This window comes from Lissotriton vulgaris, chromosome 3_1 (assembly GCF_964263255.1).
Source record: "Lissotriton vulgaris chromosome 3_1, aLisVul1.2, whole genome shotgun sequence".
In the NCBI taxonomy this organism is placed as follows: domain Eukaryota; kingdom Metazoa; phylum Chordata; class Amphibia; order Caudata; family Salamandridae; genus Lissotriton; species Lissotriton vulgaris.
The window spans coordinates 41,826,418-41,841,481 of record NC_141689.1 but is presented as its reverse complement, the minus strand read 5'-3'; the positions used below and the strand labels follow the sequence as shown (position 1 = coordinate 41,841,481).

The following is a 15,064-nucleotide window of genomic DNA, read 5'->3' as shown; positions in this document are numbered from 1 at the left end:
TCAAAAAGTGAGATGTTATGCTGAAAAGGTATTCACCATCTCTCCTGACCTTAACAACTCCATTAAGAGAGGCTGCCTTTGGAATGGGGACCAGAATAGAATCAGATACTATACGCAATTGGGCTAGATTTGGGTTCACTAATTTATCTAATTTTATTAAAGATGGAGTTTGGTTGACTCTCGATGAGATGTCTACGTTAATACGTGGACATTTTCTTCTTATGGGCTCATACGTGGCACTTTACAGGTTATTGGGTTATATAGACATAACACAGATAAGTCAAATCTCTAATTTAACGAATGATCTTTTTTGGTCCCCAGTATTTAAGAGGGCGGGAGTATGGAGGAAAAGTTTGGCGCAATGTGGGGAGGAGGATATAAGTGCCAAAGCGATTAAAAAGTGGCAAAAGCATGAAAGCTTTAATTTAAAGGATACATCCTGGAAAACCCTAAATGAATTGAATTTCACGGTTCTTAGAGGCGCCAATTGGAGACGTATGCTTTTCTTTAGCAAGTGGCTTTTGTATTACACGCCTGCAGTCATGTCAAAAATGTATAGCAATACGTTGCCTACTTGCTTTAGATGCACTTAACCTGATGTGGCTAACTGGTCGCATATCATTGCCTCTTGCCCTAAAATTAAGGTATGCTGAGAAAATATGTTTTCTATACTGTCTCAATATTTACATTTTACGATTGTTAGTTATAATAATTTAATTATACTTGGGGTTGATCCAGAGCTTAATTTGGACGATTCCTTAGTGAAGCCCTTGTATATTATTGTTGCAATTGCCAGATCTCTGATTCTTAAATACTGGAAAACAGAAATAATTCCAACGGCAGATGAGTGCTTTCAAAAAATTAAGAGAGTTAGGAGCAGCGAATATTTGTATGCAAAAAGGATGTGGGCATTGCGTAAATTTACTAAAATCTGGAAAGATTATTTACACTGAGATATTGGTCGGAGCTGGATATTTGGAATATAAGGTTTATGTTGAAATTTAATCCTTTATGCTTTTTGTACTTATTTAAGGGATTCAAGTACATCTTTGTTGATCATGTTCAGACTCAGTTGTGGGATTGTGAAGTTTTTGGATATTTTGCAAACTTTTTGTTGTTGAATCTTTTGCCAAGAACTCAATAAAAAATATATTTTTTTAAAAAAAGATCTTTTATCAATTCTGCTTTCCTAGATTTTATGACCCGATTATACTCCCTTCTAAGAGTGGCAATTTCCTGGGTATCCCTTTTTGTTTTTATGTAGTGCTACTTTTAGTTTTCTATATGTATTAGTACAACTACTATCAAACCATCCCTTGGTTTTGGGCTTTCTGTATTTCAATTTGACGAAAAGGGCTTCTTTTATTAATTTTGTTACGATCGCAAAGTTGGTCATAACATCCTCGTTAGAGGTGGCCAGATCAAGACCTTTTTCGATCGGTGTTCGTGAATTTTTGACCACACTCGTGATGATATCCAATGGGTCCACTTTCTCCCACTTAAGTGAATACCCATTAAGCCTATCTAAAATCAAGGTGTTTTGCCCAAGGGTCCTCATAGTATTATGCCTATCTGGCTTCTGCGGGAGTTTTAAAATAAATGCTGTTTGGGTGGTGATCACTAATAGTGATGTCATGGGTCTTAAAATTCAGGACTCGAGATCCCGCTTTGGAAGAGATAAAATAAACTCTATTATACTTGACCTTCCTCTACCGTTAAAAGTAGGAATAAGCCGGACTAAGGGATTCACCATATCATTTGTCAGACCTAGATCTAGGCCACAAAAGGTTTCGTTCAAGCAGTCCCCAATCATAGTATGGGGGAAGGGAGTCCACAGGCTGAGTTATCACTGTTCCTGCACAAGGTTTGGTTAAAATCGCCACCCCAAATAATTACCACATCTTTACTGGCCTTATTAATTAATTCCTTGAGGGAGAGAAAGATTTATTTTATCACTTTTATTAACTCTCCCGGGTGGAGATTGTTATAAAAATTGACCATTAAAAGAATGTCCGTTTTACTCAAGTACAGAATTATTATTTGAAAATTGGGTTCTAATTTGATTGGGACGATTTTCATAATCTGCATGAGATTGGAAACAAATATGATCAAGCCACCTTTTGCACTACCAGAGGGTGACGGTAGTGCTGGGGAGAAATAGGTTTTATAGCCCTCTAAACGTATCTCAGATGTAGCCCCCGTTTCTTGGATACAAAGAATGCCAAACTTGTGGACAAAACTAAGCCAAATATTGTTCGCCACTTTTGAGCGCAAACCTGCGGTGTTCCAGTAAAGTATACTAAGGATAGAGTTGCTCACAAGAGCGGGGCCTGTACTAATATTCTCCTGTAAAAAATTACACTGGATCATACTGACCGGAGTTACTCGATTGTTTCTATCGGCTAGGCCCGAATTAACTAATAGGTTTTGGAATGTTCAATAAAAGAGTACATTTCAGGGGTGTTGGTAGTAACAATTATAGGCCATTTAGGGGAGGAAATCACATCCGTCAGATTAGGCATCACATTATCAATCGTGCCCTCAGTACTGAGTCAATCCACCCCCTCTAACTCTGAGAGCGTGTCAAAGTAAATAAACGTGGGGATGTTAAATCTGGTTCTATGCCCCTCCATCATACCTTTGTGCAGGGGCCCCAATTGATGCATATTTGGTGGCACTGAGGAAGAAGGGGGATAGAAGTAACTTAGGTCGCAGGTATATATACCACCATCTCCTCTCTGGTGATAATAACAGATGTGCCTAACCACCCGTCTATCCCTAAAGTTAACAATGATACAGTCCCCCTGTAAATCCTTTACTCTGTGCCCCACCCAGCTTAATCTTCTGACAAATAAGATTTCTCTGTACATGTTTAGCGGGAGTGGTCTATTCTTATTCAGCCAGTATGTGACCTTATTTTTTAATTCAGAATAAGGATCAGTTTTTTCAAGGTTTAACTCCGGGACACCGGATAACACTACTGTATATGGAGATGAATCTGGAGGTAGATCAATATGTGGGAATATTCTCTTTGGTTTTAAACTGTAATTGATTCCTTAACTGGATGTCCAGCTTTATTGACCTGTCCCACAAGTCCCGGAACCTTAGCCACTTCACTCTCCCCAGCTTGCATACCCACCTTTTCAACCATCATAGTCCCACTCCCTGAAAATTTGTCGGACTGGCAAATTCCATTAGATAACAGGGCAATTGGGATCACGGAGGTTGAAGATAAAACAATCGTAGTGTTATGATCTCTAATTGGATCTCTAGTTAGAGTTTGTTTTGCTATGCTCTGGTTGTATATGCTGTCTGCTAATTGCCTTAACGTATCAGAGCTAGATGTTGTTGCTTGTTCTAAAGCCTCTAATTTTTCACTAATCCGTTTTACCCTTTTCAGAAGTGGGGCCGTCATGGATTTCATAAGGTGTTCTACTTTTTCCATAAATCCCTCGGTGAATTGGGGTGGGGAAGGTAGGGACTCTGCCTGACTTACCGCTGTTGCATTTGGAGAGGGAATATTAATCAACGCAGGTGTTATGATTGGTACAGATTGCGTCTCTGTAACAACATTTTTGGAAGTTTTAGATGTTTTTACTATTTTAGCAGTCTTAGGACACCTTCCCTTCTGTCTACTCCCTCCACGTTTCCTTTATGTTGTGGGACCTTGCCCTTGAGCTGTTTTTAACAGATTATTTTTATTTCTAGCTATGGACCTTGTAGGAAGACGCGATGTAGACTCATTAGATGTAACATCGAAAACTGATTCAATACTCGAGTCAATGGTACTGACCTCCCTTGTTGCATTTAAATTAGACGACGCCTCCAGTGGTCGATCATTACTATTCCCCCCATTAGTGTCCGCATGAGATATTTATTTTCCATGTTTTACTGGACTAGTAGCAGTCGCTACGGGGCTCAGGGAAGAACGTTTATTGTAAAGAGGTTCTAGTGACAAGCGGGGTTCAGTAATGGCTATTTCGTGTTCCAAAACTGATGTGGCCCTAGTTATGAACTGGTCCAATGTCCTAGTAACACTCCCACCTACTGCTATTTTCCACCCTTTCCCAGCACGTAACATCATCTTCCCTAACTGTGTGTACCAAAGTGTTATAGTCTTACACAGTATAAAACATGTATCCGAGACAAAGACAGATATAACAGATATAAACACTTAAAGTGAGGTAACCCAAACTGTCAAAGTCTTACGAAAATGTCCAGGACACCCATGTTCGGGGGGTGGCCCAGCCCAGCCTACTCCGGTCCGTGACTGGGGCGGACGAGCCCGCCCGGGCATGCCCGCGCTGCGGAAGGCTGAAAGCAGTTTTAAGCGCCTCCTGGCGCTTCCAAATGATTCGTGTGGGCTGCGCCACTAGGGCTTCTGGGAGTGGTAGTCCTGTAGACCCGCATCTGCAGGCTGGCGGTGCGAAGTAAATCGGCAGACCAGACCGGAAGGCCCCCGGAGCAAAAGGCAGGCGAATCCAAGCAGCGTGAAGTGTGGCGAAGGTAGGCAAATGAGTCCCGCACTGCGGGAGGCTGAAAGCTGTTTTAAGCGCCTGCTGGCGTTTCCAAATGACGCGTGTGGGATGCGCCACTAGGGCTTCTGGGAGTGGTAGTCCTGTAGACCCGCGTCTGCAGTCTGGGGGTGCGAAGCAAATAGTCAGACCAGACCGGAATGCCCCCGGAGCAAAAGGCAGGCGAATCCAAGCAGCGTGAAGTGGGGCGAAGGTAGGCAAATGAGTCCATTTTGATCGGTTTGAGTTAGAAACTATTTTTTTTTTGTTAAATATACCTGCCGATTATGGAGCAGCTGACTGATTACATGGCAAGCACAGCAAATCCGTAATGATGTGAAAAAAAGGCATAGCTGCAAAATCGCACAATTCCAGTGTCTCGCGTGTACTTAGCTGATGATAAAATGGCTGGTGATATAATGGTTAACAATGTTGTGGTGTGGAGAATTTGCTGAGACAATATAATTGGATGACTGTATTACTGGGTACATAGGGGCATTACTGTGAGCAAAGTGTTCCCAAGTTGCCTCTTCCTGGGCTGAGCATTCTACATATCCAGCAGAACGGTGAGCAAGAATGTGAAACGTGTACTCTGTACTCACTGAGTCAAATCTTAAGGGTATAAATAAGATGGTCTTCTCTTTTGTCTCTGTCTACAGGTGTTACTGCTGCTTTTCAAAAGCAAAGAGGTATATCCTTGATGGTGATGCAGCTTTCTCAGGCTGGAGATTTGTTTTACCAGGCTTTGATGAATGAGGAGCAATTGGCAGACGGTCAGCGGTTGGATCATTCAGGTGCAGCCGATGGTGCAAGCAGCAGTCCATTAACAACCACACAGATTGCTGAAGACCAGTGCATGAATGGAGCCAACACTGCGGAATGTGTTGATCATGCTGGTGGCAGAGAAGAACTAGAAGCAGTAGCTCCGTGCTTTGAAGTGGTCGTTAACAACTTTGACAATGTGGATTCTGCATCAGATGAGCCGGGGCTTTGCAGTCCTGTGAACTACAGTGATGCCACCAATCCACAGACGTGCTCTGTGGAACAAATGCCTGAAAGCCCAAACAAACCACCGGTACATTGTCCTTGCTTAAGCTCTGCAGCCAAGGCTCTCGGCAAGCGCTGGGTGAAGGCTTTCCTCGGGGGCCAAAAAAAATTGGATAGTGATGAACAGCGTCCGGAAATACGTCCCAGCTTCAAATATAAGAATCTCTTCACTACCAAAGAACTGAGTGAATCAGCAGAAGAGAGCTCAATATATCGACAGGCAAGGCTGTGCCTCCGAGGTGTTATGAAGGAGCGGCAAACTATCCTTCAAGAAAGACTAGAACCTCTGGAAGTCGTCCCCTTGCCAAACACTGTGGACACAGAAGACTGGTTGGACAATCTCAGCCAGCGACTGGTAGCATCCTGGAATGGAAATTGGGATGAATGGTGGAAAGACAACCTGGGGCTTAACAAGGACACAAAAATCAAAGCACTTCGAGAGAAGAGGAGAAGGTTGAAACGGACAAGAAGCCAGCAAAGCCTCTCTGGTAGCTTTGCCTCTACCGGCAGCTTCACCTCTGATCCATTTGACTTCAGTGATCCCTCGGATTTCCCAATTGGTGAACTGTTGCAGACTCCGGACCTATCACAGGAAGATGAACCTTTGACTGTTGCAGAAAAGGAACCTTATTCTTTCCAATGGACTTCAAGAAACAGTCCTGTCCAAGGTTCCATTCTGAAATCTCCTGGGAAGAATCTGACATCATATCTTTCCTCAGTTAGGCAGGATGTTTCCTTGGACAATACTTGCCTCTTAGAAGCAGCAGAGCAGGGCACCAGGCGAACTATAAAGCATCAGCAAACACTAACTGGTGAAGTTAATAATGTTTCAATATCAGAATCTCACCCATCAGCTAGTGGAAGCCAAGGAGATGGCGCTTCGAAAAGCTTGGTATTGATGCCTTCAGATACAGTTTCACCTGAGGAGCTTCTCTCCTCACAGACGCTACGTCACCGCGGAATCCCGCGCGAGAGACGGAAGACAGTCCAGGATTTTTTCTCTGTACTTTCACATTCAGAGCCTATGGATGACTTGGTGCCCCTGTCCCTCGAAGAAGGGAGCTCTTCAATGCCGTTGTCCTTCTCCAGACTGGAGTCACAAGGATGGCATCCGAGAGCTCCACATCCATCTTCTAAGAGGGATCTGCCCAAGAACCAGTCAAAGAAGAAGCCCAGAATGGGCTTTTGAGCAGACAACAAAGTCTGTACCTCAGCAATAAGGACAACGATCAAGCTTGTATAGTGTGCCTGTGTATTAAAATGCGAAAGAATCATCAACGTCTCTGCACCATTGCTTTTAAACCAATTGTATTTGCTCATGTATATTTCAAGTAATCTTACATTCTTCTGTTTACTTTGTCCAGTGTCAAACAGCAAGGTGCTTACCTGTATCTTGGGTCATATAAAAACAGCGGTTCCCTTGATATTTATTAAACTACTAATTACTTGCTAGGATAGGGACCCTAAAGGGATATACAAAAGTTCACAACTCCAAAAATCAACATGCCTAGAAAAAAATTGAATTTGAAACAATAACAAAGAATTTTCCATATCATAAATGTTATCATCCGTCATAAGACCCTCTCAAGCAGGATGCTACAAAACCGATATTGGTGATTGGCGCACTGCTCAGGCGTGCAAACGTGCAATTTGTGTACAAACAAATAAAGTAAACGCACAAGATTAAAAGGTTTATGCCATACTCAGCATGTGTTGGGAGATCACAGAGGGTTGCTACCGAAGGCCATGCGGACAAAACAGTTAAATTTTTTTTTTTTTTTACTGTTACTTAGTCATCTGTCAACAATTTGCAGAGTGGTCAGAAAAAAAAGCCAAGACAACAACATGGTAGATAACGCACATTATGGTGTATGATGCGTGCGTTACCAACCACAAGTGGTGAATTACAGCGCTTTTGGGAGTTTGAGCCAGAACCATAACTTTGTTTTTAACTGTGGTTTGTGTGTGATATAGATGTTAAAAATTGCATCCACTCGCAGTCACAGATATACAACGACACTCCTTGGTGAGTTTCAAAATGTTTTATTTAAACCGCGAGTGACTGTTGACGCGTTTCGATTGCTCCAGGCAACTTTGTTTACGACAGGGTCCACTATCGAGTGTACAATTTAAATACATAAAGTGCAAGTAAACATAAAAAACAGCTTTTGGTTACTGGGAATGTTTGATATATCCCTGTAAAGGAAAGATGCAATACACTACCAAGATATATGCCTATGCAGTTGCATGTGGTTAACAAAAACAATCTTGTAAATCACCTAAATTATTTGTTATAGTAAGACATTTATATGCTCAAAAATACGGTGCCAATATAATTAACGTGTTATAAACATTTCAGCCACTGTGTACTCTATGAAAAAATTAAAGAAATCAAATCAATGCTTGGCGTCCACAGAGAACGGTATGTCAACTGACCTTCCATGGCTTTTAGTGCCAAAGTATTACATATATGGTAATTAACACATTCTAGTGCAACATTATTAAAGCCATACTTAAAAAATACTACTAAAAATGGCAAGTGCCTATTGAACTTTTTCCAATCACTTCCCCCTTCACCTTAATAAAGTTCTCTGTGATAAAAATACAATTTAAATTCATTACACTGCTCAGATCTAAGCCACGTAGAAACAGATTTTATAAAAGTTCATATTGTAACCATACTCAAGAGAAAAATAAGGTGCTGATATCACATATCCTAGTGGACTATCTAATATCTAAATGCGCAGCAACACTTCATTACCTCTACATTCCCCGTCCTCGACCCAGTCAAAACACATGAGGTATATTCTACCTACAGGAAGCAAAACAGGATAAGTTTTCAGGCTTTACCCACCCTCCTGCCAGGGGCTATAAAACTATAGTCAACAGAAAGCATCTCCTATTTTGTTTCCCGTTGGACATGACCGGGGACGCTGTAAGGTAATTGCCGGGCTCTTACCTTGTAAAAAGATGTCAGCTGGTTGCCTCCTTGGCTGGGCTCTGGGAGTGCCTTTGGACCTTTGTGGGAACGTATGGAGTCGAGACACGTGGCCTCCTTGAGTCAGTGAGTGGCTCCGGGTGCCTGGGGTTGGTGGGTTTGTCAGGCCTTGGTTGCCTTCTCCTCTTCTGTGTGGATGGGTCGCTGCTTCTCCTGTCTGAGTCGGCACCTCCCACAGTGTTCTCTGGCGCTGTGGGGGTGCCGATGTCTATTCTAAAGAACACCCCTCTGGGTTGCCATTTTCGGGCCTTCCTCACGAAAGTCCCCTTCTCCACTCTGGTGTGGACAGGAGCAAGGTGGAGCCTGCTGGGAGAACACCTGAATCTCTTCTGTCCAGTTGTCTTCTGTTCAGGGATTGTTCTGGCCCGCATCTGTGTGTGGCAGTAGGAGATACTCCTCTTGCGGTGTACCTACTGCGGCCGCTTCCTGACCTTTTTTAATTTTTTTACTGCAGCGTGTTGTCTTACACCACGCCCTCATTGTTCCTGGCGTCGGCTGTATGCTGAGTTTGAGCTGCCTGTCGCGGTGCGCGCTGGGACTGGTTTAGGGCTAAAAAAAGAATCATTTAAATAAGAGTCTGAAAATCCTTACTTGAGTAACTGCTTGTGGTTTTCTTGGTCACTTGTGTTAGTTTCACTATGGGGAAACCTCATCAGAAGCGCAGGCATGATTCTCTTGTTTCTTCTCAGTCTTTGTCAGGGGGTAGTGTGAATTCCACCCCTCCTTTGAAGCAGAATACATTGAATGATAATGCTCATCTGAAAAAGTTGATTTTCTAGACTTTGTCTGATGTAAAATCCTCTAGGAAGGCAGCTGGTGGGGGTAATGACCACTACTCTGATATTTCCAGCTCAGAGTCTTCCAATGGTTCCTCCTTGGATGCAGTGGAACTTAAGGGTAAAAATATTTCTAAGGATACGTTGTCGGACATTCTTTTCCACATCAGTGATAACATGGGTTTCCCTGATGAGGTTGGCAGCACATCCAGTGTTAAGGTGTTATGCTAGTTTCGGAAGCAGGCTATGAAGGCTTGACAAATTCATCCTCTTGTGATGGACATGTCTTTGAATGAATGGAAGGATCCTGACCACATTGCGATTCCTCGCTTCATATCTAAGCCATACCACTCGCAGGACATGGAGGATACCATCCCAGAATCGGTTCATGTGGACTCTATTGTAGCCAGTCTGGCAGGGCATCCCTCCATGGCTAAAGATAATTTCCTTAAGGATGGCGCAAACAAGAAGATTGACTTGTCTTTGAAGAAAGCCTATGCGGGGTCGCATCTTGCCCTCTGTTCTGGGGTGTACGGTGCTGATTACGCTCAATCCTTGTTGTTCGACTTTAAGATTTTGTTTGCCACCTTGCAGGAAGGTGCTAGTTACCCTGACTTGTTGGAGTCCATGGAGTGTCATGCTGAGTTCCACTCTGATATTGCCTTTGTTCATGCTCTGGCACTGTCTTGTGGTATGCCCATTGCTGTCAGGCAGAACTCATTACTGAAGGGATGGAATACTGATGCAGCTCAATGATCCATGGCTTTGTGTTTGCCTTTTACTGATCCTCAGCTTTTTGGGAAAGGCCTTGAAGAGAGGTTGCACAAGGTGTTCAAAGAACGGAAACATTCCTTGCCATTCTGGCATCCGCAACGTCATAAGGAGTTGTTCTTCTCCAATGTTAAATCTTTTCGACAGCCTTCTTGCCTGCAGAGGAATACATTCAGGGACCAGAATGGCCCTGGGAGGGGTTTCCAACTTAGATTTTAGAAGAAGCCTCCTTCCGATGCGGGTCCTGGTAATCGGCGTTCCTGACTATGCTGACGCCCGGCTCGTTCCGGCTGGAGTGAAGCCAGAGGTTAGTTGGAAGTTGCACTATTTCCTGGCAGCTTGATGTCTCTAGATGGCACACCAATGGGTCCTGGGATGGAATTACTGGATCGAGTTCATATACCCCCCCACATCGGGCAGGGTGCGGACCCTGATGCCAAAGGATGTGGCACATTGTCAAGTCCTGTTGGACTGGGTTCAAGTCTTGTTCTAGAGGACTGCGATTGTTAATGTGCCTTGGTCAGAGTGGGGTCAAGGGACTTATTCTGTTGTCCTTATGGTGCAGAAGGTCAAGGGTGTCTTTTGAATCGTGATCAATCTCCGATCTTGAACAAGTTTGTCCGGAAGATTCCTTTCAAGATGGAGACCCTGCAGCGTATGATCCCATTGATTCAGGCTGGCTGGGTGATTTCTACCGTGGATCTTCAGGATGTCTATATTCATGTTCATGTGGCCTTGGAGTTTCAGCGGTTCGGGAGAGATTTGTCATTGGCAGTTTTGTGTCCTCCTTTTCGGCCTGCGATCCTCCCTCAGGGTCTTCACCTTGTGGCTCCTCTTCACCTCCGGTGGGTGTCGGTGTTTCCCTACCTGGACACTTGGCTTCTGCAGGCTCCTTCTCCCCTGGTGAAGTCTCAAAATCTGGACTTGACCATTCGAACACTAGAAAGACAACGCTTTCTACTGCACTTTCCAAATTGCTATCTTCTTTCTGCCTCCCGGAGGTCCTATATAGGGGCTGACTTTGATTCTGTTCTGGGGAAGGTGTTCTTGCCTCCTTCCTGAAGGCTTGTTGGCAGGCTTGTTGGCAGGGCTCAGAGTCCTGCTGGTTCTCCAACTTGAAGAAACATTCTGCTGTGGAGCGGGCCCTTGGTTCTTCCTGGTTCATCTGCTGGGTTACAATGTTCTGGTGCAGTCTGACAACACCGTGACCCGTTGATTTGCCGGAGGTTCTGGACTCCAGTGATTGATTTGTTTGCTTCCAGAGCCGAACCTCTTCTTCCCCTCTTTTGTTCACGGATTCCGGAACAGGGTGTGTGGAGAGTGGAGGCCTTTCTCCTTTTCCTCCCATCCCTGTATTTCTGTTGAATGTTCAGAGGGTGGGGGCTAATGTGGTGGCTGTGGTACCTCACTGGCACAGTTCCCGTTGTCGCTGAGTCTAGCAGTGGGTCCTCCTTGGATCTTGCTGAGATGCCAGTCTCCCCTGAGGTCTCCCTTACCTCCCCTGCTGGTGTCTTTCGTCTTAGCCACCGGGAGGTTGAACGGCAGTACCTAGGGACCAGAGTTTGCCTGGCCACATTATTTCTGTGACACAAGGCTCCCGCAGGTCTACGTTGTCTTCTTATTCTAAGCATTGGTCTTCTCTCAACTTCTGGTGTTCTGGTCTTGGTCCAACTTCTACTTCTTGTTCTGTCTTTGATATTTTACAGTTTATTTTGGACCGATTCCATAAGGATTATGCTTTGTCTACCTTGAAGGGCCAGTGGGCTGCTATTCGGGCTTTCCGTGATCCGGATTCCTTGTCCTCTGCGGACAGGCTGTTGGCATCTCGTTTGTTCCAAAGTTTTTTTGCCTCCTCTGCTGTTGTTCTTTATTCGGTGCCTCTGTGGGATCTTTCTCTGGTCCTGCATGCTCACCAATCTTCTACTTTTGAGTGCTTGTGGTCTGTAAGTTCTTGTCGTTTAAAGTGGCTTTTTTGGTGTCAATTATCTCGGCTCGGAGGTTCGGTGAGCTTTCTGCTTTGCACTGTTCCCTCCCTTTTTGCGGTTTGTGGACAACACTGTGATCTTGTTTGAATCCTGGTTTTCTGCTTAAGGCGCATTCTTGGTTTCATACCTCTCAGGATTTTGTCTTGCCTTCTTTCTACCCTTCTCCTGCTGCCCGGTTGTCGTTGCACACTCTTAATGTGAAGCATGCTTTGTCAGTGTATGTGGACTGGTCGGCGGCTTTTTGATCCTCAGACAGTCTGTGAAGTTTGGGTTGGCTGGTCGTGGGAAGGCTGCTTCTTGCCTTACCCTTGGTCATTGGATCAAGTCCGTTATCGCTTTGGCTTATCAGGGCTCTGGTTTGCTTTGTCCTTTACGGGTGCAGGCCTGTTCCACAAGGGGTGTTTCGGCTTCCACGGCTGCCCTTCATGGGGTGTCTTTGGATGAGATCTGTTGTGCTGGGACTTGGGCTTCTGATTCTACCTTTGTTAAGCGTTACAGGTTGAATTTCACTCTGGAGGAGCGTTTGAATTTTGGTTGTGATGTTTAGCCTGTTTATCCCCCTTGATTCTGTTTTGGTATTAAGCATTTCACTATGGTGCACTTCCATCCTGTGTGCTATCTGGTTTGTTTTCTGGTGGTGTTCCAAATGCCTTCGCTTGGTTGGTGCTTTGGTATACCTCATGTGTTATGATGGGGTTGAGTGTTGAATATTGGACGGATTTGTTAGCATGAGCTGAAAGGCATTTTGTATTTCTGGCAGCCATTTTAGTTTGCCATGTGCTGCCACGTGCTCGCCGTGTGCTCTGTCCTCCCTCAGTGTTGACTGCTCTTGTAATCTGCCTAGAAACAAACTATATTCAGCATCTTCCACCTTCGCACATGCTCAGTTGAGCTTGTCGCTGTCCTTGCAACTGTTCCTAGTATGTAAATGTCAGGATGTGTTTGCCAAAAACAGCCACTGTTAGCTCCTCCCACTTTGTTGAGCAGGCAGATCTTGCATGTCCATATTAGTCATTTTGCATGCTTACATGAGCCACAACTGCCCCTTGGTCTTATACTGACTATGTAACCCTAAGCATAAATAAGGCATCAGTTTTCTGTACTCCTTAGACTGCATTATTCAGTTGCTATGGCTTCTGCGTGACGTAGTCTGACTCATTTGAGGTTAATAAAGATGTAACTTTTATATTTCAGCTTCTGTGCCAATTTCTTCTTTGTTGGTTTAAAAGGACCAAGTATCAGTGGGACCCCTAGGAAGGTTTCTTGATTTCTTCACGAGGACGAGGGACGTAGAGGTAATGTTATGATTACTTACCCGTAATTCTCACTCGTCCTAGTCCTACTCGTCCTTAACCCATTCATATTTCCTACCCACCCTCCCTGGTTCAAGCTTTTGTTGTGCTTGGTATGTCAGAAAGTATATTGTGCTGGCTGTAGTGTTATAGACCCTGGCAGGAGAGTGGGTGCAGCCTAGAAGCTTTTCCTGTTTTGTTTCCTGTCATGTGTTATGAATGGGTCAAGGACAAGTAGGACTAAGACTAATGAGGATTAATGGTAAGTAATCTTAACATTATTGTATCGTAAACATAACCAACCATCCAAAAAATACAAAGAACTGCATAGACCTATATAACTATGTAGTATTTCTCTCAAACCATTCTTTACTACAATGGCACCCTCCAAGAGGCATATCCTTGCATAAATAGAATTAAAGATGACAAGTATAGAGTGCTTCATCCATATTAAAACCAATTGGTTCTTTGCTATCCATCTCCAAAATAAACCAGGATTCTAATCTGCTTAATTCCTTCTCCCTATCACCTCCTCTTTTTCTCTTGGGAACTTGTGCTACACAACTGTATCTTAAAACAGAAGGGTTACTCTGATGGTGTTGTTTAAAATGTCGAGCAATGGGATAGCTTCAATCTTTGTTTGTGATTGCTCTGATGTGCTGTAGTATTCTCTTATGTACCGGTAAAATGGTATTCCTTACATATGATCTCTTGCAGGGACAAGTGAGGATGTACTCCACAAAATCAGATATACATGTTAGGCTGCTTCTCACTTTGATTTTCTTTTTAAAGGGTGTCGCCAACAGTGACAGGTTCACGCTGTTAGTGCTGGCTTTGCACTTAGTGCATTTCCTGAATCTCTCTTGTTGTGCCAACCATGTCTTGAATCTTGTACTTGTATTAAATTCACTTCTGACCAAGTAGTCCCTCATCGATTTAGACTTCCTCTAACTTATCATGGGACCCCAGGGCATCTGCTTACCTATGATGGTGTCTTTTCTTAGTAGATGCCAATGTTTCTGCATGGCTTGCCTTACCCTGCAGTGTTCCTTGTTGTATTTTATTATACATCTATGTGGTTACATTGTGTATTTTTTCTTTCACCTGTTTGTAAAGGATTAAGCAGAGCTTTTTATGTATATATGTGTGTGTGTGTGTGTATATATATATATATATATATATATATATATATATATATATATATATATATATATATATATATATTGACAATTCGTTACAGCTGGCCGCTCACCCTCCTAACAAAGCTGGTGCCAGCAGCTGTTGCAACACCTTTTATTTAATTTTGAGGAAAAGTCAATTTGTGAACTCCCAAAAAACTACAGTGGCTTACCAAAGGCCAGCACAATAAGTTTTTATTGTGTCACAAACAGAACAGCCCGTTTCGGCGAAGCCTTCATCAAGTTCATGGAGGCTTCGCTGAAACACTTTTTTATTGTGTTTTAAGTTTTTATTGTGCTGTCCTTTGGTGTGCCGCTGTAGTTCTTTAGGAGTTCCCGAATCGACTTTTTTCCTCAAAGAAAACAAAATATATATATATATATATATATATATATATATATATATATATATATATATATATAATATTACCTACTGGCGGTCGCCAGTAGGTATATATAGTTAGGATTTTTTCTCTATGGGATTTTTGAAAATTCTATGTCTA

The 15,064-nt window shown here is 43.4% G+C and overlaps 1 protein-coding gene across 2 annotated transcripts in view; it reads left to right on the top strand.

Moving 5' to 3' along the window:
• Window positions 1-6,835, top strand: part of TAF1C (TATA-box binding protein associated factor, RNA polymerase I subunit C) — a 161,492-nt gene extending 154,657 nt beyond the window's left edge. For both annotated transcript variants that reach the window (XM_086960039.1, XM_086960040.1), the window contains exon 15: window positions 5,174-6,835. In XM_086960039.1, the coding sequence (XP_086816165.1) occupies window positions 5,174-6,750 (1,577 nt within the window). In that variant the 3' untranslated portion in view covers window positions 6,751-6,835. The remainder of the gene's footprint in view (window positions 1-5,173) is intronic.
• Window positions 6,836-15,064: the final 8,229 nt, after the last annotated feature.